At 39.0% G+C, this 24,905-nt stretch overlaps 1 protein-coding gene across 2 annotated transcripts in view; it reads left to right on the forward strand.

Annotated features, from left to right (window-relative positions):
• The window catches only part of DDC (dopa decarboxylase), a 179,232-nt gene that overhangs the window by 97,400 nt on the left and 56,927 nt on the right, over positions 1-24,905 (forward strand). For both annotated transcript variants that reach the window (XM_081345709.1, XM_081345708.1), the window contains exons 10-11: positions 22,084-22,151; positions 23,035-23,111. In XM_081345709.1, the coding sequence (XP_081201835.1) occupies positions 22,084-22,151; positions 23,035-23,111 (145 nt within the window). The remainder of the gene's footprint in view (positions 1-22,083; positions 22,152-23,034; positions 23,112-24,905) is intronic.

The following is a 24,905-nucleotide window of genomic DNA, read 5'->3' on the forward strand; positions in this document are numbered from 1 at the left end:
TAACAACCAGATCATCTGCAAACGCCCTCAATCTATAATCCTGATCTCTTATTTGAATTCCCCTAATTTTTCCGGAGTCACGTATTTTAATCAGTAATATTTCCAATGTTAAAACAAATAATAGAGGTGACAATCGGCACCCCTGCCTTGTGCCCTTTTCAATATTACATAGTTCAGTCAAACTATTATTGACTATTATACGGGCTGTTTGCTTTTGATATATTGCCCTAATTGGTTGTAGAAATTTGTCCCCAAATTCCATTTTCTCTAGTACTTTGATCAAAAAATGCCAATCCAATTGATCAAAGGCTTTTTCAGCATCCAAAAAGATGAAAGCTGCGGGGATCTGATTGTTTCTTTCCAAAAATTCCAATAAATCTACAATATGTCTCACGTTATTCTTCATTTGTCTACCACTTATAAATCCAGTTTGATCACTATGAATCACTTGTTGTAATACCCTCGTTAATCTATTAGCTAAAATATTTGCAAATATCTTGTAATCAGTATTCAAAAGTGATATTGTCCTATAATTTTTAGCTTGAGTAGCATCCTGATCTTCCTTCGGAATCAAGGAAATAAAAACAGTCTTCCAAAATGGAGGTACCCCACCTCCCATTAGAATTGTCTTAAACAATTCCCTTAAAGGTTTCACCATTTCTAACTGTAAATTTTTATAATGCACGGCAGTCAAACCGTCAGTACCTGGGGCTTTACCCACTTTTAATTGTTTGATTGCTAAAAGAATTTCTTCATCAGTTATCAATTGATTCATCCCTTCTTTTTGTTCTTTTTTTTTATTGAAAAGTTTTAACATACATTTTATCTTTAACAGTCCCCCCTCCCCCTCCCTTCTCCCTCCCTCCCTACCCCTCTCCCCCTCCCCCCCCCAACTTCCCAGAGCTAAGTACAAGGTATAAAAACAAAAAAAAAACGATCATAAACATCCATATGCTAACAACCATAAACTCTAAAATCTATCACTCTCTGGCTCATATAGGATAATACAAACACTATTAATATTAAGTATATATAGAAAAAAAAGGGAAAAAGAAAAAGAAAAGGAAGACTTATTCAAATGCTACATGAAACTTTTTAGTTCTGGAACTTTTTAGTTCTGGATATACTCAATCCATTTTCTCCATTCCATGATATAACGTTCTTGCGAGTGATCTTTCAAATAAGCCGAGATCTTTGCCATCTCTGCCAGGTCAGAAACCTTTAAAGTCCATTCTTCTATGGTCGGCAGTTCCTCCTTCTTCCAATACTGACCTATTAAGAGTCTTGCTGCCGTAATTAAATTCAACATCAACTTAATGTCCACAACCGTAGCATCTGAAATTATTCCCAACAAAAAAAGTTGTGGACAAAACTTTATCCTTTGCTTGAAAATCTTCTGCATATTCCACCAAATTTTTATCCAGAAGGCCTTCACCTTTTTGCAAGTCCACCATATGTGAAAATATGTTGCATCTTCATCGCCACACCTCCAGCATTTTGGCTGATAATTCGGGTACATACTTGCAAGCTTTTTAGGATCTAGATGCCATCTATAAAACATTTTATAGAAGTTCTCTCTTAAATTTTGAGCTTGTGTAAATTTTACGTTCCTCACCCAAATCTTTTCCCACGTGTCCATTGTAATAACTTCTTGGATGTTTTGGGCCCATTTTATCATACAATCCTTAACAAGTTCTGTTTCTGAGTCAATCTCTATCAATGCAAGATATATCCGTTTAATATGTGCTGGTCCCTGATTTCTAATTTGCTTTATCAGATTTTCATCAGTCATTGTAAAACCAGTTTTCTGGTCTTCTTTCCACCTGGCCCGTAGCTGAATATATTGAAACCAAGTTTGAACAATCTTCTCATCTCGCAAGAGACTGTATGGTTTCAGACACCAGACATTTCTTTCCAAGCTTAAGATCTCCTTATACGTAGTCACGTCATGTTTAAAACCAACATTTATATTTTCTATTGCGTGTTTTGGAATTGCCCACAAAGGTATCTTACAGTCTAACTTATATCTATACTTCTTCCAAACTCTCAGCAATGCCTGTCTTAAAATATGCACTCTAAACACATTATCTACCTTTTTATCATACAACAAATATGCATGCCAGCCAAACAACAAATCGTGGCCCTCAAGATTTAATAATCTCTCTTGTGTCAAATTAATCCAATCACTTATACCCGCTAACGCAGCAGCTTCATAATATAATTTAAGATTAGGCATTTTAAGACCACCTCTTTCACGAGTATCCTGAATAATCTTAAGTTTAACTCGTGGCCTTTTCCCTGCCCAGACAAATTTATTGATACATCGCTGCCATTCCTCCAGATTAGAATCTTTCTTAAGAACCGGTATCATTTGAAATAAAAATAAAAATTTAGGCAGGACATTCATTTTCACTGCTGCGATTCGCCCCAACAAAGACAATTGCAGTTTTTCCCAACTCTCCATTTCTTTTTGGATTTTTCCCCATAATTTTTCATAGTTGTTTTTATATAATTTTGTATTAGAGGGCGACAGAAGCACCCCCAAATATTTGACCTTTTTAACAATCTCAAATCCAGTTAACCCTTCTAAAAGGACCTTTTGCGATGCTGTCATGTTTTTAGCCAAAATTTTAGTTTTTTGTACATTAACTTTAAATCCAGAAACCTTCCCATATTGCATTATTATCTCCATCAGGTCCACAACAGAGCTCTCCGGCTGGGTCACTGTAACAACCAGATCGTCTGCGAACGCTCGCAATCTATAATCCTGATCTCTAATTTGTATACCCTTAATTCTTTCCGAGTTCCGTATTTTTACCAATAATATCTCCAATGTTAACACAAATAACAAAGGCGATAACGGGCACCCTTGCCTTGTACCCTTCTCAATATTACATGCTTCTGTCAAACTATTATTAACTATTATTCGGGCTGTTTGTTTTTGATATAATGCCCTAATTGGTTGCAGAAATTTATCCCCAAAATTCATTTTATCTAAAACTTTCATCAAAAATTGCCAGTTCAGTTGATCAAAAGCTTTTTCAGCATCTAAAAAAATTAGCGCCGCAGGGATCTGGTTGTTCCTTTCCAAAAATTCCAACACATCAACTATATGCCTCACGTTATTTTTCATTTGCCTACCACTAATAAACCCAGTTTGATCCCCATGAATCACCTGTTGCAGAACCCTCATCAATCTATTAGCCAACACCTTAGCAAATATCTTGTAATCTGTATTTAAAAGTGATATCGGTCTGTAGTTTTTTACTTGAGTAACATCTTGGTCTTCCTTCGGAATCAAAGAAATAAAAGCAGTTCTCCAAGACGGAGGCACCTTTCCCCCTCTCTGAATTGTCTGGAACAATTCCTTTAACGGTTTTATCAACTCTAATTGTAAATTTTTGTAGTAAGCTGCAGTCAGACCATCCGTACCTGGCGCTTTATCCACCTTCAACTCCTTAATTGCTGTAAGAATTTCTTCTTCTGTAATCAATTGATTAATCTCCTCTTTTTGTACTTGCGTAAGAAGCGGGATGCTAGCATTCTCCAAATGTACATCAATGTCTTTTTCATTAATCTTCTCCTTAGCATATAATTTAGAATAAAAATCCACCCTTCTTTTTGTTCTTGCGTAAGAACAGGAATCTTAGCTTTTATCAAATAGTCGTCTATATCTACATCACTAATCTTATCTCTAGCATACAACTTAGAATAAAAATCAGCAAAAGTCTTTTTAATAAGACTCTGCTGGTACACTACTTTACCCTTATACTCTATTCTATCTATATTAGAAGCCCTTTGCTTCTTCTTAACAAATAAGCTAGCCATCTACCTGGTTTATTAGTATTACAAAAAGTATTATGTCTAGCATACCGTAAATTAGTTGCCACTTGATCTGCTATTAACTTATCAAACTGACCCCTTAATAAAGTAATTACCTCTTTAATCTTCCCATCAGATGGATTCAGAATTAAAGCCTTTTCTTTTTCCTTAATTTCATCCTCTAATTCTTTCCTCCTAAATTCCAATTTACGTCTATGTTTATTGTTCAAATATATTAATACACCTCTCATATAAGCTTTACTTGCATCCCAAACCATCTCAATAGAAGTACCTTTATGCATGTTAATTTTAAAAAATTCCTTCATCTGTTTTTTACATTCTTCCACATTTTCCTGGTATCTAAACAAATTTTCATTTAAACGCCAAGACCGTCTAACTCTATCATCTTTTTCTATCTCTAACCATACTGGGCTATGATCAGATATAGTTCTTGGACAAATCTTGATCTTCTTAATCCTAGAAAAAAAATCATTAGTAATTAATACAAAATTAATCCTAGAAAAAGATTGATGCCTATCAGAAAAAAGTAAAGTCTTTTTCTTGCAAATTCCTTTCTCTCCAAACATCTCTCAGTTCCAGGTCATCCTTCATTTCAAAAAAAAGATTTAGGCAGTTTAGCATGACTTGAGATGCTTTTAAAAAGACCTCCCTTGTCCATTTGTACATTCAAAACACCATTCCAATCTCCCATAAAAATACAAGATTTATAATCCCACTGGATGATCTTGCTATGTAATAAACTGTAAAAATCTCCTTGTTGTTGATTAGGAGCATATAATCCAACCAAAAGCATTTTCTTGCCTTCTATTAATAGTTCAATCATAACATATCTTCCTTGTTTATCTGCTTCAATTAAAGTCGCTGTCAAAGTATTCTTAACATAAATAACCACTCCATTTTCTTATCAGTCGCAGAAGCAATAAACTGTGTACCCAACCTCGAGTTTAACAAATACTTTTGATCCGTAGCTCTAATATGTGTTTCTTGTAGACAAATAACATCGTTCTTAAATTGCTTTAAATATTGAAATACTTTCTTTCTCTTATGTGGTGAATTTAGACCATTAACATTCCAGGTTAGAAGCTTTGTCGGCATCTTTTGCGACCTGAAGCTTTTGGAGCGCCTCTTCCAAAATCACCTGCACTCTCTTTGGTCATGCTCCTCCCACTGCTTCACTGTAAGTAAGTTTTTGAGGTGCCGTCATAACTCTCTGCTGTTCTTGCTCTTGTCTCATTCGTCTAGCAGCAGCACATGTCATTCTTTGGTCTCTAACCTCCTCCGATGATACTGAAATTTGATCCACTCCTGTAACTTTTTGGGATTCTCCATCTTTCAACTGCATAACTCCTTCAGCACCTTGTGCATTCTTACTTTGTGATTGACGCTCTCCCTCACCATTCTTATTTTTAGATTCCAAAAGTGGTATAGGGACTGCCTTTCAAACATTGGCGTAGAAGTCACGTGCCTGTAACACTGTAAGAATACGATGTCTCGTGCCTGCATACATCACCACCATACCCACTGGAATCTCCCATCTGAACTGGATATCCCGTCTTCTTAATTCTTCTGCCAAAAAAGCAAACTCCTTTCTTCTTCTTAAAATTTTTGGAGGGATCTCTTTTAAAATCAAAACTTCTTGCTCTGCAATTGCAAATTTACTATTATAAAAAGCTTGAATAACCTCATTTCTAATTGCTCTTTGTAAAATAAACCACCACATCTCTAGGTAATTTCCTTTGTCTTGCAATCCATGAATTAACACAAAATATTTTGTCTATATCCACCATAATATCTTCTGCTGAATGCCCCAAAATGCCTTCCAGGGCTTCTGAAACTACTTTTTTCAAATTTTCCTTAGAATCCTCTTTTAATCCCCTAATTCTCACAGCAAACTCCATCTCATGGTACTGCACCATGGTTAAATCGTCATCAATCCTATCCATCACAGTTTCAGCATCCATCATTTTAGCATCTAATCTGATATTATTTTGACTAAGTTCTTCCACTCTCTCATCCAAACGTTCAATGCAAACGGCCATGCCTTGAAATGCAAGTAAGATGTCTGCCCTCATTTCTGTAAGCTTCTCATCCATAAGTTCTGTAAGCTTCTCATCCATAAGTTCAACTAATTGTTGGGATTGCTTTTTCATAGCCTCTTGCAAAACATCCTGCAAATCTTTTACTGTCAAAGCTGGTGCAGGTGCAGGTGCAGGTGGAGGGGGCATTAAAGCCTGTAACAAGGATTGCTGCACCGGGGAAGCCCCCGCGCTTCTAGGAACTTTAGATGATTTGGCAGCCATTTTCACCCACTCAATTCTGTTGCGCACTTTCACTTTATAAAAATCTCCACAAAATCCACTGAGTTAAAGATCATATACTTGCTCTGACATGATTCTCCTGTACAGCTCTGCCTGCATCCAAGTAATCCAAAGTTCACTCTCACTGGCAGGGATGGTTGCTGCATCCTGCTCTGCTCCAAAGCCCTGGAGCAGAGGCGTCCCGAGGTCCGGAGCAAACTCAGGCTTCGGGGTGGCTCAATCCTTCAACCACCAGAGTTTCAACTCTGGCGGTCTGGGAGAGCTCTACCCCTGCCTGGGCGCTCACCCCCTCCTCTTCTCCCGAGGAGCGGGCTTCCGAGCCACCAAAACAGCTGATAGGTGCTGTTTTCAGCGGTTCTACAGAACAACGGGGCTGACAGCCTAAATGGCTGCCGGCAACGGAGCCTTGCCACCCGGAAGTCGCTATTTTGCCAGTTTAGTATCACCTGCAAATCTGATGAGTTCCCTCAACAAAATCATTTATGAAGATGTTGAAGAGTACTGGGCATACAACAGAACCTTGGGCTACCCCACTACTTATTTTCCTCCATGCAAATGTAGCTCCATTAAGGACTACACATTCAGTGTGGTCTGTCAGCCAGTTACAAATCCATCTGTTAGTGATACTGTTTATCCCAGTTTTTTTATCTTACCAAGGAGTGGGTTGTGGTCTACTTTGTCAAATGCCTTACTGAAATTCAAGTATATTATGTCCAGTGCAGTTTTGTGGTCCACTAATTATGTCCACATTGTCAAAGAATGAAATAAGATTTGTTTGGCATGATCTGCTTTTGACAAACCACTGTTAGGTTCTATAACTTTGCTTGCTTCTGGGTGTACGGAGATCTGTTGCTTGATTATGTTTTCCAAGATCTTCCCAGTTATTGATGCCAGGCTGATTGGTCTATAGCAGGGGTCGGCAACCTTAAACTTTCAAAGAGCCACTTGGACCCATTTCCCAGAGGAAAAAAACCCACTGGGAGCCACAAAACTCACACACGCACACAAGGGGGGAGCTTGATTGAAGAATTTAAATAAAAAGAAATAGAGGCTGGTGTGCATGAGTTCTCTCTCTCTCTCTCTCTCTCTCTCTCTCTCTCTCCCTCTCTCTCTCTCCCACCCCCCTCTCTCCGATCTTCTGCTCACCTGGCAAGCTGGCTTCACGCGGTTCTCAGACAAGCTGACACACATTCTTATCGGGCTGGCTCTCCTGCCCTGCTTTCTGCTGCTTCCTGTGGAGAACTTGTCAGCTTCTCAAAGAACAGCATGAGTTTTACACACACACAACACACACACACACACACACACACACACACACACACACACAGAGAGAGAGAGAGAGAGAGAGAGAGAGAGAGAGAGAGAGAGAGAGAGAGAGAGAGAGAGAAGCGCAAGTGCTTCTCTCTGTCTCTCTCTCTCTCTCTCTGCAAATGGCGGAGCACAACTGGGAGCTGCAGGAAAAGGCTGAAAGAGCCGCATGCAGCTCCAGAGCCGCAGGTTGCTGACCCGTGGTCTATAGTTTCCTGGGTCTGTTTCTCCCCCCCTTTTTTTGAAGATGGGAACCACATCAGCTCTTTTTCAGTCCTCTGGTGCTTCAGAATCTAGGAAAGATATGATTCAGTAGTTCTGAGATGATGTCTGCCAGTTCTTGCCAGAACTCTGGGATGCAATCCATCAGGTTCCTGTGACTTGAACTCATCTAGAGCAGACAGGTGTTCCCTTGTTGTGTTGGTTCCAGAATCAGAGGCAACACAGGTTCAGGAGCTAAGTTGTTTATTGAGGAACATGGCCGAACTGGGGAACAAACGATTTCAGCCCTCACTTATACCTGGTCAGGTAACTGCCTGGCCAATGGGTTAAAATCCAAGCGTCCTGCCGGCTGGTCAGCCAATCCCTTTAAATCCTGCTCTCCCGCTGAACGCTGTCCCCTTGTTCTGGCTTCCCGCCGAACGCTGTTCCTGCTCGGAGCTGTCCAGCTCCACACCTCTTTAATTCACTCACTCACACAAGTATGCAAAACCTGCATACATTACACCCCTTCCCCCATGGTGGGAAACACCCTTGTTCCCATTTGCTTCTTTTCCTGACCCCCCACACTATCACACGGTTTACCCACAACCCCCTACCCCCCTCAAGTACATACATAAACTGAGAGGTAAGCTGAAGGCCTGTGGGCTCGGCCAGGCCGCCTAGGGGAATCCCCCCCTATAGGCTTGATGTTGTCCTTTGAGTTTATGATTTTTTGGTTATGCTCCCCCGGTGCTGGTGAAGCAGATGATGGTTTTTTAGGTGTGGTCTCCCCTGGGTTAAGTGGCCTCCTTTGACTGGCCCCAGATGTTGTCATTCCCTCACTCTGATCCATCTATTGATAAGGTCAGAGCAGCTCCAACCCCTCTGAGTTGGGAACTATTTCCCTGTTTACTGTGTCTCTTTGGTCACTCTGAGTCACTTCCGGTTGGAGTGAGGCCTCTTGCCCATTATTGGCTGGGCCCCTCTCAGGTGCTCGCTGCCTGAGTTGGTCAACATGTCTCCTCCACTGTAAACCCCCCTCCACCCTAACGAAATAAGAAACTGGTCCCGTCCGCTCAACTACTTTCCCTTGCACCCATGTATCCCCAGAGCTATAGTTCCTAGCCCAGATGAGGTCCCTCGTTGTAAATTCTCTGGGAACCTTTGGGTGTTCCACATCAGCTGCCACTCTATCTGGGTGTAATCTGTCAAGAGTGATTATGAGACGTCTTCCCCAACAAAGTTCAACTGGGCTCTTCCCGGTTGTGGTGCAGGGAGTGGTGTGTTGGTGCAACAGGAATTTAGCCAAACATTGTTTCCAATTCCCATGGATGATGCGCTTCAATGTGTCCTTTGTGGTGCGCACTGCCCATTCAGCCAAGCCATTACTGGAGGGGTGGAAGGGAGCCGAGGTGATGTGTCTAATCCCATTGGTCTTCAAAAATGCCTGGAATTCCAAGGAGGTAAATTGTGGACCATTATCAGAGACCAATACATCAGGAAGGCCGTGAGTGGCAAAGAGTCCCATGAGCGCCTGGACAGTCCCTGATGTGGTCAAGATACTGACTGGCACCACCTCCAACCATTTGGAGTGGCTGTTTACTACTATCAAGAATGATTGGTTGTGCAGGGGGCCTGCGTAGTCAATGTGTATCCGGGATCAAGGTGTGTGTGTCTCCTCCCACTTGTGGACAGGGGCATGTGGCTGTGGTGGCCGAGATTTTTGGCATGTGTAACAGCCAGCTACTTGTTCTTCAATATCCTTGTCAAGGCCCGGCCCGGCCACCACAGGTAGCTCCTTGACAATGCCTTCATCCTAACGACCCCTGGCTGCCCCTCGTGTAGTGAGTGGATGACTCTGTCTCTCAGTGTTTGTGGTATGATGACCCTGCATCCCCACAATAGACACCCCTTGTGAAGATAGCTCGTGTCTTCTTGTGAAAAATGCCGTGAATTTGGCCCCTGGTGATTTGTCTTGCCACCCTGTGTTAACCCACGTCTGTACCCTACTCAAAATCCTATCCCTTGTTGTTTCTGCTGTGATGTCTCAGGAACTGAGAGGACATTCTGGCAGATCCTGAATAGCTAATATTTGGGCTGCTGGTGCTGGGTCTGGTTCCGTGTTGTTAAGAGGAAGTCTGCTTAACCCGTCTGCATGGCCCATTTCCTTGCCCGGCTTGTGTACTAGTTTACAAGAGTAAGCCAAAAGGAAGATGGACCACCAGAGCATTCTGGGTGACAAGATCTGTGGGGTTTGCTTATCTGTGGTAAACAGACCTAGCAAGGGTTTATGGTCTGTAACAATGGTGAAATTCCTTCCATACAAATAATCATGGATTTTTTTTACTCCAGCAACTATGACCAGAGCTTCCTTGTCTATCTGTGCATAGTTCCGCTCGGCTGCTGACAAGGTCCTGGAGTAATATGCGATGGGAATTTGTCTGCCATCCTCCTCTAGGTGGCTCAACACAGCCCCCACTCCGTAAGGAGAAGCATTGCAAGCAATGCAAATTGGTTTATTTTCTATGAAGTGGGTGATGGTGGCATTGCTTGTCAACAGGTTTTTTAGAGATTGGAAACTGGTGTCATGTGCCTTGGTCCAGTTCCATGTTGATTTCTTATCTAATAGCCTATGCAAGGGTTCAGCAATTGAAGCCTTGTGGGGTAGGAAAGTGTGATAGAAATTAAGTAACCCCAGAAAAGCTTGCAGGTCAGCTTTGTTTTTTGGTGTGGGGGCCTCTTTGATTGCTTACACCTTAGATGCTGCAGGGTGAACCCCCTTGGCATCAATCCTGAACCCCAAGAATTCTGCCTCAGGCACTCCAATGCAGCACTTCTCTTTCTTAAGCTTAAGGCCAGCAGCACGAAATCTACCCAGAACAGCCTGCAGTCATTCTGCCAAAACCTCCTCTGAGTCCCCTGCTATGAGGACGTCATCAAAATACGGGCAGATGCCTGGTATGCCCTTAAGTGTTCATTCCATCACCTCCTGGAAGATGCCTGGAGCCACACTGACTCTGAACTGCAACCGGTCTACCCGGAATGCCCCCTTGTGGGTGTCTATTGTTTGCGCTGCAGCAGTCTCTGGGTTGACTGGGAGCTGTAAATAAGCCTGAGCGAGATCCAGCTTGGTGAAAATGGCCCTCCCTGGAGTGGTGCTACGATGCTGCTAACTGTGGGTACTGGGTATGCATGGGGGTTCAACGATTTATTGATCGTGCATTTATAATCAGCACAGATCCTGACATCACCGTTTGCCTTGAGCGGGGTGACAATTGGGGTCTCCCACTCTGCCCCCTCTACCGGGTGCAGAACCCCCTGCACAACTAGCTTGTCGAGTTCCTGCTCAATTTTATGTTTAAGGGCGAACGGTACTCTCCTGGGCTTAATTCTGATTGGTTGAATGTTGGGGTTCAATTTGAATGCAATCGGTGGACCTGTGTATTTTCCTAGTGTCCCATTGAATACGTCTGCAAATGCCTTGCACATGGATTCGATGCTGGGTGTCTGCGTCTGTGTCTGGTGAATTCCAATGATGCGCATTCCCAGTGCTTTGAACCAGCTTAACCCTAACAAGCTGGTTCTCTGTCCCTTGACCACTAGGACATCCAAGGGCCCCTGGAACCCCCTGTACCTCACAGAGAAAGTGGCCTCCCCTGGACTTGTATCGGGGTATTCTGGAAATCAGTAAGAGTAATGCTAGATGGCCTCAAGGGAACCCGCTGGCCGCTCTGACTGCAAATGAGCTTATAAATCTCATGTGAAATGACTGAGACTGCGGAGCCTAGCTCCATTTTACATGGAACCCCTTGGAGGTGCACCTCTAGCATAATTTTGGGGGTGATGGATTGACAACCCCCCATGTTACAAACCGCCCATCTGCTCCTGGTATAGCTGATAGGCACTCTGCACTTTGGACCCCCAGTACCTGCCGGCAGGTGAGTTTCAGCATCCACCTCGTGTAGCACGTGTCTACTCCGGCTCCGCAGACAGATGTGATGTGTCCCGTCTTGCCGCACACTCGGCATTTGGCCCCCCAGAATTTGCAGGTAGAACGGTGATGTTTCCCCCTGCAACCGGCACATCTCTGTCGGGACATGCAGCCTTTGCACCCAGAGCATCTCTTGTCCTGGCTGTTGGTGGCTGGTGTTGATGCTGATCATTGTCCTTTTGGGCTTCCATGCTGTCTGGATGGATGGGGGGGTCTTAGATGGACCGTGTCTACTTCAGCCGCTAGTTCATCCTCGCTGGTTCCTCCTGCCCTGTGCGTCTGATGGATGGTGCTTCCCTGGCTGCTGCGGCTGGCGTCAGATGACTCTGGCTTCTCAGCTAGTTCCCAGGCCAATACCTCTTCTTGTACTGTCTTGAGGGTTAGACCCAGTCTGGCCAGCAGCTTTTGTCTCAATTTTCAATCTCTGAGCCCGCAAACGATTCGGTCCCGCAATCTCCTCTCTAAATCATTGAAGTTGCATAGGCGAGCCGCCTGCCTGACTGCAGCCATGAATGCAGACCCTGACTCCCCCGGCCGCTGGTTCCTTTTTTCAAATTTGAACGTCCATGCCACTTCTGACATGTGTGGGTTAAAATACTTATTTAATTTGTCCATAAGGTCATCATACTTCACCGCCCTGATGGCTATGGGTGCGCACAGGCCCACAGCTAATTGATAAATGTCCTTCCCACATGTACTGAGCAGGGTGGCTGCCTTGATCCTGTCCTCAGTAATATTATTGGCGATGAAGTAAAATTCTAGCTGCCCCACGAATGCCTCCCACTCTTCAGGGCGAGCGCTATTAAAAGTGGGGGCTACACTGACCGGCGCCATGGGGGCTTGACTGACCTGGACCATGGGAGCTGGACCCGCCTGAGCCATTTGAGCCTGACCGTCCTGGGAAATCTCGTGCGTTCCTTCCATTTTGTTCTGATGCAGGTGGTGATTTTCCAGTCAGTTGGGATTCCTACCACCCTTCAGAACAAAATCCCATCCTCATCGCCAGTTGTTGTGTTGGTTCCAGAATCAGAGGCGACACAGGTTCAGGAGCTAAGTTGTTTATTGAGGAACATGGCCGAACTGGGGAACAAAGGATTTCAGCCCTCACTTATACCTGGTCAGGTAACTGCCTGGCCAATGGGTTAAAATCCAAGCGTCCTGCCGGCTGGTCAGCCAATCCCTTTAAATCCTGCTCTCCCACTGAACGCTGTCCCCTTGTTCTGGCTTCCCGCCGAACGCTGTTCCTGCTCGGAGCTGTCCAGCACCACACCTCCTTAATTCACTGACCCACACATGTATGCAAAACCTGCATACACTACATCCTTCATCATTTTCTTAATTTAGTTTGTATTCCTAGTATGTCTTATGGTTATGTTTTTGGTGGGTTGAGCTTTTGCACGAAGACAGATTCAAAGTCTGAATTAAGCAGCTCTGCTTTCTCTCTACAGCCCATTACTTCCTTGTCATCTTGTTTACTTAGTGGGCCAATTCTTTCCTTGACTTTTTTCTTGTTTTTTATATGTTGAAAGAAACTTTTTAAAATTATTTTTGAAATTTGTTACAAGTCTTACTGCATTCTGAGCTGTAGCTTTTCTGACTTCATCTTTGCATATTCGAGCTACTTAGTTATGTGCCTCTGTTTCAGTTTGTCAGAGAGTTGTTTATGTAACCAGGCTGGTTTCTTGTTGGATTTCTTGTTTTTTTCCAGTGGTTTGAGTTGGACTAGACTTTTATAATCATATTTTTCATTTTCCTAGGCTTCTTGAATTGTTTTCCTTTTTAAAGTTTTCATCCATGGAATCCTTCCCAAGTTCTAAGTTTGTTAAAATCAGGTCTTTTAAAGCCAAAGAGACTGGTTTTATTATGTTCTATTATTTGTGTTTGCATTATATTGAATTCCAGTATGGCATGGTCACTCTCTCCCCAATTCCTGACAACTTCAACCCCCTCCCCCATCACCACTTCTTTTTTTATCATAAAGTTTTTTATTATTATTATTTAACCTCTACATACATATGTTAGTTTTTCAAACAACATGCGATCTGGATTCATAAAACACTAATACATAATCAAGTCCTATTCTTTGGTTTTCTCTTCTAATCATTTGTAGAATAAATTCCAGCTTTGGTAATATTCTGTTTCTTCTTTATGTTTCAGCCTCATAGTTAATCTGTCCATCTCTGCACATTCTAGTATCTTTTTTATTACGTCTTCTTCTGAAGGTATTTGTTCATTTTTCCAACATTGTGCATAGTTTATTCTTGCTGCAGTTACAATATGTAAAACCAAGTACAAATTTTTCTTATTGATCTTTTCTGGTACTATACCTAATAAAAAAAATTCAGGATTAAATACTACATGTTCTCCTAATATTTTTTCTAGCCAAGCATGTATTTTTTTCCAATAAGCCTTTACCTTGTCACATGTCCACCAGATATGATAATATGTACCTAAGTTATGTTTACATTTCCAACATTTACCTGATACATTTTTAAACATTTTTGCTAATCTAGCTGGAGGTAAGTGCCATCTATAAAACATTTTATACAAATTTTCTTTATACACAGTTGACATTGTCAATTTATGATTTCTCTCCCACAATTTTTGCCATTTTTCTAATTCTATATTATAACCAAAGTTTTATCATTGTCCCTTTAATTTGTTCACTTTCCATCTCTAAAGTTAACAAAAAATTATACAATTTCTTAATTAATTTCTCATCAGAAGTTAATAATATCTTATCAAAAACATTTTGTTCTTTATAAAATCCATACAGTTTCATATCTTTTTCACATCTATTTTGTATTTGTAAATGTACCCACCATGTCATGTTGATACCCTGATGTTCCAGCTCTTGTTTCGATTTTAATGTCCCGTCAGTATTCAAAATATCTCTATATGTCCACGTTTTTTTCAAAATCTAACAAATTTATGTGTGAAAAAGCTTCAATTGTTGATAACCACCTTGGAATTTTTACATATATTTTCGTTTTAATTTTTTCCCATACTGTTATCAAAGCATTTCTAATACAGTGATTTTGAAAATACTTATGGATTTTGTTTTTCCCATACCACGAAAAAGCGTGCCACCCCAACTGTAAGTCATGTCCCTCCAAATACAACAACCTTTTATTCCTAAGCATTATCCATTCTTTCACCCATGTTAATACAGATGCTTGATAATACAAAGCCCACTCAGTTAGGCCAAAGCCTCCATTTTCCTTAGTATCTTGCAAGGTTTTCATTTTTATTCTAGCTTTTTTTTCCTTGCCATACAAACTTCAAAACTACTGAATTTATCTCTTGAAAAAAATTTCTCCCACGTTTTATCAGAATTGTCTGAAACAGAAATAAAATCTTAGGCAATATATTCATTTTAACTGTAGCTATTCTTCCTAATAATGACAATTTTAAGTTCTTCCACTTTTCCAGGTCTAACTTTATTTGTTTCAATAACCTTGTACAGTTATCTTCTTTCAATGTTGAGCACTTAGCTGATAAAAATATACCCAAATATTTTACCTTTTTCACTATTTGTACCTCTGTCACTTCTGACATTCAACTTTTTTGCTTATCTCTAAGATTCTTAACTATTATCTCAGTTTTTTCTTTATTAATTTTTAGTCCCGGTATTTCACCACATTGTTCTATTTTCCCCCACAATTTTGGAATCATCTCCAAGGGATCTTCCAAAATAAACACCAAATCATCAGCAAATGCTTGTAATTTATATGTTTCACCCTTTATCCCCAACCCTCTAATTTCTGTATCTTGTCTTATATTTCAATTTAAAACTTCCAAAGTTAAAATGAATAACAGAGGGGATAGAGGGCATCTTTGCCTTGTGCCTTTCCTTATTTCAAAGCTCTCAGTACACTCTCCATTCACAATCACTTTGGCTGTTTGTTTATTGTATATTGTTTTTACCATATTTATAAAATTCTGTCCAAAGTCCATTGTCTGTAATTGATGAATCATAAATTGCCATGAAATATTATCAAATGCCTTTTGAGCATCTAAAAATATTAATGCCATTTGTTTCCCTGGATGTAGCTTGTAGTATTCCAATACATATATTATTACTCTTAAATTATTTTTAATTTTTCTCTTTGGTAAAAAGCCGTTTTGATCCAGGTGTATAAATTCAACCAAATATTTATTCAATCTCTCTGCCATTATTGAGGTAAAAACTTTGTAATCCACATTGAGCAATGAAATCGGTCTATAATTCTTAATCCGGGTCAAATCCGAATCATCTTTTGGTATTAAGGTAATATTTGCTTCAATCCATGTCATCGGCATTTTAGCTTCTAATAAAAGTCCATTACAAACTTCTTTCAACGGTTCACTTAATATCTCTTGTAAGTTCTTATATAACTCCGCTGGAAGTCCATCTGGGCCAGGAGTTTTACCATTTTTTGGTCTCTTTGTGGCCTCTGTTATTTCCATCATTGTAACTCCTTCATCAACATATTTTTAAATGTCTCTGAAATCTTTGGAAGATTACTTTCTTCCAAGTATTTTACGGTTTTCTCTCTTGAAATCTCCTTTTTATTATGCAGTTCCTTATAAAATTCTTTAACTATCTTTTTTATTTCTTCATATTTATATTGTAAATAACCTTTCCCATCAAGTAAATTATATATCTTTTTTTTCCTTTTCTGTTTTTTTAAGTTTATAAGCTAACCATCTTCCCGGCTTAATGGCATTTAAAAAAAAAATTTGCTTCGCTCTTTTTATCTGTTCTGCCACTTTTTCTGAATCTAACAGATTCAATTTATGTTTTATTATATCCATATCTCTTATTAAAGTCTTTTTTGTGGATTTCTTTGCAGTTCTGATTCTAACTTTCCAAATTCTTTTTTTAATAATACATATTGCTGTTTTTTCTGTTTATTTTTCCTTGCCATATACGATATAGCTATACCTCTAAAATATGCTTTGGCTGTATCCCATAGATTTTGTATCGTACTATCTTCTTTTTTATTTTCTTTGAAGAAAAATTCCATTTCTTTTTTTGTTAATTCTATAAATTCTTTTTCTTTTAATATGGAACAATTTAAAGTCCATCTTAGCCATTTTTGTATTCCTTTCCACGTCATTTTCAAAGGATTATGATCTGCCCATATGCCTATTTCTATTTCAATGTCCTGAACATTCATTCTCAAATCGGCAGTCATCCAAATCATATCAATTCTTGACCAAGATTTCTGACTATATCAGTAAAAAGTATATTGCAATTTTTGTGGATTCACTTCTCTCCAAACATCTTGAATTCCAATTTCCTCTGCCATATCAAAGAATGTCTTAGGTAATCTTCCTCTTCCATTTTTCCGTTTTGTTACTTTTATAGTCAATTTTTCCATCTATTATTGTGTTGAAATCTCCTAGTAGGCAAATATTTTGATACTCCATTTCTATTATTTTTCTATGTAGGTTTTTGTAAAATTTTTCTTGATTATTATTCGTTGCATAAATTGCCATTAATAATATTTGCTTTTGATACAGATAAATTTCTACCATTAAAATTGTCTAAGAATATGTCTATGAGTGAAAGAGAAATGTTAACCAAATTAACAGGTTTTGAAATAGTAAAAAAGATTAAGTATTTGGGAGTGTATATTGCAGCTTTAAATGCAAAATTATATAAGAATAATTATGAAACGCTATGGTTGAAGGTACAAAAGGATTTAAATAATTGGAAAAATTACAATTATCTCTATTGGGAAGAATCGCAGCTGTTAAAATGAATGTCCTGCCGAAGTTTCTCTTTTTGTTTCAAATGATACCTATATTGAAAAAGGATGCCAACCTTGATGAATGGCAGAAGGGTATTAATAAATTTATCTGGGCGGGGAAAAAAACAAGAGTCAAATTTAACATTCTGCAAGATGCTAGGGAAAAAGGGGGACTTAAGGTGCCTAATTTGAAATTGTATTATGATGCGGTGGTCTTGACATGGGTTAGTATTGGCTTAATATAACTAATAAAAGAATACTTCACCTTGAGGGTTGGGACTTGGTATATGGATGGCATGCATATTTGCTTTATGATAAAAAGGTAGACAGGGTTTTTAAATCTCACATTCTTAGAAGTGCCTTGCTGCGTGTCTGGAAAAAGTATTATTATAAGTTAAATTATAAAATACCAGTTTGGGGAATTCCCGGACAGGCGATAGAAGGCGTAGCTATGGGAGTGAGTTTGGATATGTTTTCCTATAAGGAATTACTTACATTGGAAGGGAATAATTGGCAACTTAAATCATTAGATGAGTTAAAACAAGAAAACATAAGTTACTCTTGGTTTCGATATACCCAATTGAAAGCTAGGTGGAAGCTGGATCAGAAGGTTGGCATCAGAACTACAGATGAAAATTTAGTAAAACAAATTAGAGATTTAAATCATGCGTATATAAAGAGGATATATAATGTTTTAATTGAATTGGATTCGGAAACGGAATTAGTTAAAGATTGAATGATATTGTATGATAAAGTGGGCACAAAATATCCAGGAACCAATTCCGTTGGATATTTGGGAGGTAATTTGGGTTAGAAATGTTAAATTTACTCAGGCTCAAAATTTAAGAGAAATTTTTTTATAAAATGTTTTATAGATGGCATTTGGATCCCAAAAAGTTGTCTAACATGTATCCTAACCTACAGTCTAAATGCTGGAGATGTGGTAGTTTAGATGCCACCTACTTTCATATGTGGTGGACTTGTAGAAATATAAAAGCTTTTTGGATTAAAATTTGGTGGAACATTCAAAAGATTTTTAAGAGAAAGATAAAGTTTTCTCCACAATTGTTTTTATTGGGTATTGTTGTAGATTGTGATACTAAAGAAACCAATCTGATGTTGAATTTGATAACAGCAGCACAGTTACTGGTGGGACAATATTGGAAGAAGGATAGTTTGCCTACTATAGAAGAATGGGTACTTAAAGTATCGAATCTTGCAGAAATGTCTAAGATTTCTGCTTATTTGAAGGATCATTCACAAGAAAGATATATTTCAGTTTGGAGAAGATGGATAGATTATATTCAGAATAAATATGGGACTAAAAAGTTTCACTTAGCTTATGAGTAGATTTTAGAGGGATATTGTTATTAGGTTAATTTTATAATGGATAATTTTAGTTAGAATATGATTATTATATCTATAACCCTGTATTCAGCTCTGGGAAGTGGGGGGGAAAGGAGGGTGGTACTCCACTTCTATTATTTTTGTATGTAAGTTTTTATAAAATTTTTCTTGATTATTATTCGGTGCATAAATTGCCACTAATAATATTTGCTTTTGATGCAGATAAATTTCTACCATTAAAATTCTTCCTTCTTCATCTGAATATAACATTTTTGAATTTATTGTCTCTTTAATATGTAAAGCTACTCCTCTTTTTTTCTGTTGTGCTGATGCATAATAGAGTTTTCCAATTTTTGGATATTCCAATAATTTATAATGTTGTACTTTTATATGTGTTTCTTGCAAACAAATTATATCCAAATTCAATTTCCGTAATTTCCTAAAAAAATTATTTCTTTTAATTGGAGAATTTAGTCCATTTATGTTTACTGAGAAGATTCCATTTTCTTTATCCATTTCCATTTATTTATATTTTGGTCTAGTAGATCTAGTAGTCCTTTGTTCTCTGGCAAGTCCTTCATCTTCTCCCTTTTGGTCATCTTCCTCTCTCTGTTCTTTTGTTTGTGCAGTTGCTCCTTGAGTCCTCTCTTCTGTTTGTTTCTGCTCCTTACTCTCCCCTTGACCTCTTTTTACTCCTTCATCCAAAATTAACCTATTCTTCTCTTCAAAATCTTCTGCTTTCCAAATTGAGTAAAGTCTATACCTTGTATTGTTCCAGTTTATTAAGATACCTTCTGGCATCAAGTATCTAAAGGTTATGCCACTAGCAATCAATTTCGTAGTCAAAAAATGATACTGTCTTGTGAATCTCTAACTCTCTTAGGTATCTGTTTTAAGACCACAATTTCTTTATTTTTATATTGTATCGGTTCATCTCTAACTTTCCGTAGTATTTCATCTCTTGTTGTCTTCTTGATAAACCGTACATGTACTTCTCTTGGCAACTTATTTCTTCTTGCATAGCTTGAATTGAAGCGAAATATCCCATCTAATTCAAGTTGAATTTCTCCTCTATCTGCCTTCAGAGCCTCCTCCAAGGTGTCAATAATCACCTCCTCTATATTTTCCTCTCTATCTTCAGGAATATTTTGAAATCTTAAATAATGTTCCGCTTTGTCCATCTCTAGAATCTTAATTGCGTTATCTAATTTTTCATTTTCTTGTACTATCTTTTTATCATTCTCATCTGTCAACAACAATATATCAGAAATTTTGTTCTTCTTTCACCACTAGATGTCCTCCTTGGCTTATTTATCAATATCCAATATTTTTAACAAAAAGTCTGTCCCCCCTTTTATATTCCCTTGCTGCTGTTAAATCTTCTGGGGGGTCTTTGCTTTCCAGCCCTTTTCCCTCAGGGCTCAACATTTATAATCCTCAAAGAGAAGAAAAGAGAAAGTCTTTCTCATCCAGCTTCAGCACACAGTTGAGATTCAGTTGATTTATAATCCTTTTGTCCCTGCCAGAGATGGCTGTGGCTGGAAAGATTTTAACAGCCTTTATTCTTCATTTTTCCAGAGTGTCCTACATTTCGCTCCAATCGGGTGCCCCCTGATCTGAGCTCCTGAAGTATCCCTCCTCCTCCATTGCCCCTCCAGGGCAACATTTTGACACTTTAAGGGTTGCTAGATGAAGAAAAACCAAGCTGGAAAGCCGAGCACTGACTTTTCCAACTTGTCCCGACGGCTGCCAAACAGGAACTCCCCCCTTCACTTCTTCTTTGTTAGTAAGAATTAAGTTCCATATATCCTCTAGTACTCTCCTCTACCTTTTGGGTGACAAAACAATGTCAGCTAGGTTGGTCAGGAACCTGTTCGAGCTCCCATTTGATGCAGTGTTTGTCTCCCAGTTGATGTCACAATAGTTAAATTTTCCCATTGCTGTATGTGTTTCATACATACATTTTTAACTGTTTAGCAAAAAGGTTATCTACTGTATCTACTGTATTTCTTCTTACAGGTTGGGTGGCCTATAACATATATCTATGTCATTTTTTTCTTTTATATTGATCCATATGCATTCTAGGAGGCTTTGATTCCTGTTTTTCTGCATTTCGGGAGATGTAGTTATCTCTTACATATAATGCAATTCCACTTCCTTTTTTATTAGGTCTGTTTATTTTGAATAGTTTGCATCCTTCCATCAGTACATTTAGGTCAGGAGTTTCATTCCAGCAAGTTTTGGTAAAAACGTGCCCACATGTACTTGCCCACATGTACTACTACTACTTGATGTTCACCTTGTTTGTTCCCCAAACTTTGAGCTTTTGTATATAGACATTTTGAGTCCTTTATAGCTGACCCTGGGTATGCTTCCTATATTTATTATTTTTTATTTATTTTTTTGACTTATATACCGCCCTATTCCCGTAGGACTCAGGGCGGTTTACAGGGCAATTAAAATCATAACATACAAAAGTTAAAAAAATTAAAACAATTAATTAAATTTAAAGCCCAAAGTTTAAAAATTAAAACATTTAAAACCCAATTAAAACCCCTCAGTCTAGGCCCGACAGCTCAAAGAGCCAAGTTTTCAGGTCCCAGCGGAATGAGCGGAGGTCAGAGGCAGTCCTAAGTTCCATTGGAAGTTGGTTCCAAAGGGCAGGCACACCCACAGAGAAGGCCCTCTCTCTGGGAGTCACCCGCCAGCAATCCTTCACCGGTGGTACCCTAAGAAGGCCCTCCCTGTGGGAGTGCACAGGACAATGGGAAGTGGATGCCAGAAGCAGATGCTCCCTCAGATAATCCAGACCCAAGCCATACCTCCTACTTTATATCTGAATTGTTCTTCCTTCCCATCACTCCTTACCTCATTGTTTGATTCATTGTCTTGGGGTTTATGCTGGAAATAGGTCCCAAAGATCCTAAGGATTGGTTACCTTCCCCCTGAATTTTAGTTTAAACTTTAGTTTCAACTTTCTAATACATCCTTCCCGGTTTTTTTGATGTGCAACCCATCCCTTGCCATAAGCCTTTCATATAGGTAATGTAGATCATGTAGGTAATGCAAACCATTCATGTAGGTAATGCACATACTCTTTATGTAGTAATGCAGGCCATTACTACAGTCTTCATTATTTTTTATGCATAACTTAAAATGGTGAACATACCTTCCTCCACCTATTTTCCTCACAACAGTGACCTCTGAGGTGGGTTGAATTCGAAATTCAAAGAGGTCTTTGAATATACCAATATTTGTTGCGTTTTAAAGAATGATATTTTGGAAACTATTTCAGGACACTTATCCTATAATAGTTGGTCTGTTTTCTTTTTTGTAGTATGCAGATTCATTCAACTTCAACCCCCATAAGTGGCTCCTGGTCAACTTTGATTGTTCTACTATGTGGTAAGTAGGAAATACTAGAATTATTAACAGTGTTATCACATGACATTTCTCTCTAAATGAATTAAACCATTACTCTAGTTTAGTCTACTTATCATACCAATTGATTACTTCTGCTTGGTTCCTTAGATCAAAAGTGACTCGATAAACTTTAAAACAAGCTACTTATCATTCAATGTAGTCCAAGATCTCTAATTTGCCTCTTTTTAAGAAGGAATTGCATGAATTTAGATTCATTCTACTTAGAAAAGCAAGCCAGAGGGTTAGTTCCCACATTATGATGAAAGAAAGAATTTCTACAGTTTGTTGATATGTTTCCATTGACATAAGACAACATGAGACATATGCATTTCATTCTAGCTCATTCATGATAAGCCAAAAAATGCCTTATACAAACAGAATTACAATTTTTGGCAGAAATCCCCCACCCACTTTGTTAATCCAGATTCTATATGATATCTTACTGTATCCCTAGAGTGTACCAGAAAGGAAAGCAAACAAAATGTATGTTACAAAGCATTTGCTAATTGTTAGGGTGTAATGTCATATTTAGATTTGTTAAATTCAATATTTATCAGAGAAGGTGCTTGTACATTTATGTGACTTAAATACTGATGAATTCATTAATTTTTGTGGTCAATTCTTTTTATTTCATAGAATTGTAGAGTTGGAAAGATTAAAGTTTAATCACCAGTTAACACTTCTCCATTTATTACTCTGCATTGATTTATATTTATATCTCTATTTCTAGTTTTAATCACCAGTTAACACTTCTCCATTTATTACTCTGCATTGATTTATATTTATATCTCTATTTCTAGTTTTTCATAGAAATAGGTAAACTTTTAAGTAAAGCAGTGACCATCTATATACAATATTTGTGCAGGGTGAAGAAGAGATCGGATTTAACATGTGCCTTTAAAATAGATCCTGTTTACTTGAAGCATGATCATGATGAATCTGGTAAAGTGCCGTTAAATAATAATTTAATTTTCCTTAATATAAATAATCTTGGCCCAGTTTCCACATAAGGAAGTCATGTAAGACAATAAGAGTTAACAGGATTGATAATATTTCCCTACTGTTTCTGTTTCATTTCTCTCACCTGAACATCAGTTTTGAGAGAGGTACTTAATTGCACTGACACTGAATTTTGAAGTTTGCACTCATAGTTTCCTTTTTGAACAAGCAAAGGAATGGGCACTAAGTAGCATATTGTTAAGATGTTTGAAAAGCATGCTAGACTGTGGTGGATTCCACCAAAGGATGTTTTAGCCTCAGCTTATCTGCAGTTATATACAAACAGAATTAAAATGAAGAATCTATGCTAAAAAAAAACAGAATCTAAAGCAACCACACAAATATTTCTTCAGTTTTTTAGTATAGTTAGAAAGATTATTTTCTAAGCCTTGAACTTTCTGAAATATGTTAATCCAGAAAAATAACAGAGTTGGAAGGGACTTTGGAGGTCTTCTTGTTAACCCTGTGCTCAAGCAGGAGTCCCTATATACCAGGGGTGTCAAACTGCCGGCCTGAGGGCCAGTTGCATCATATGGAAGCTGCACCCACCCCAGCTCCGGCAATGTAAAAGAAATCGTGATATATTGTGACACGTCATGTGATGCAGTGAGTTTGACATGCCTGCCCTATACTATATCAGACAAATCATTGGCCAATCTCTTCTTAAAAACCTCCAGTGTTGCAGCATCTACAACTTATGAAGTCAAGCCATTCCCCTGATTGTTTTCATTGTCAGGATGTTTCTCCTTAATTCTAGGTTGAATTTCTCTTTGATAAGTTTCCACCCATTGCCTTTTGTCCTGCCTTCAGGTGTTTTGGAAAATAGGTTAGCTCCCTCTTCTTTTTTGTGACTGCCCCTCAAATAGTGGAACACTGCTATCTTGTCATCCTTATTTAATTAAACTAGACATACCCTATATTGAATTCCAGTATGACCTGGTCACTCTTCCTAAAGTTCCTGCAACTTCAGCTCTCTCTATCATTTCATCCCTATTTATAAGAATTAAGTCCAGTACAGCTGATCCTCTGGTTACCTTAAGATTCAAGGTGCTGGTGATGACCTATAAAGTCCTAAATGGCTTGGGTCTGGGTTATCTGAGGGAACACCTGCTGCCGGCATCAAGCTCCCTTCGTCCAGTGCACTCCCACAGGGAGGGTCTTCTCAGGGTACCGCCGGTAAGAGATTGCCGGTGGACAACACCCAGGGATAGGGCCTTCTCAGTGGGTGCGCCTGCCCTTTGGAACCAGCTGCCAGTGGAGCTTAGGACTGCCCCCGACCTCCATTCATTCCGCCGGGACCTGAAGACCTGGCTCTTTGAGCTCTCTGGCCCAGGCTGAGAATTTTAATTTTAATTTTAACTGGGGTTTTATTTGTTCAGGGACGGATATAATTTTTTTTAATCTGTTTTTAACTTTTGTATTTTTTGTTTTAATCACCCTGTAAACCGCCCTGAGTCCTTCGGGAAAGGGCGGTATATAAATATAATAAAATAAATAAATAAATAAATAGTTTTGGAACTGATTTAATATCCCAGTTGATGCACAGATTGTCTCCCAGTTAATGTCAGGGTAGTTAAAGTCCCTCATTACTATTGTGGTGTGTTTCAGGCACACCTTAGCTCCATGGTGGTGAACCTCTCTGTGGGCATGCATGCCATCGCCCCAGGCCTAGGCCTTCAGTCTCATCCATGAGCAACCTGCATCAATACCCATGCAGAGTAAGGTTGCTACGCCTGA

Source organism: Vipera berus (assembly GCF_964194415.1).
Source record: "Vipera berus genome assembly, chromosome: Z".
Lineage (NCBI taxonomy): Eukaryota > Metazoa > Chordata > Lepidosauria > Squamata > Viperidae > Vipera > Vipera berus.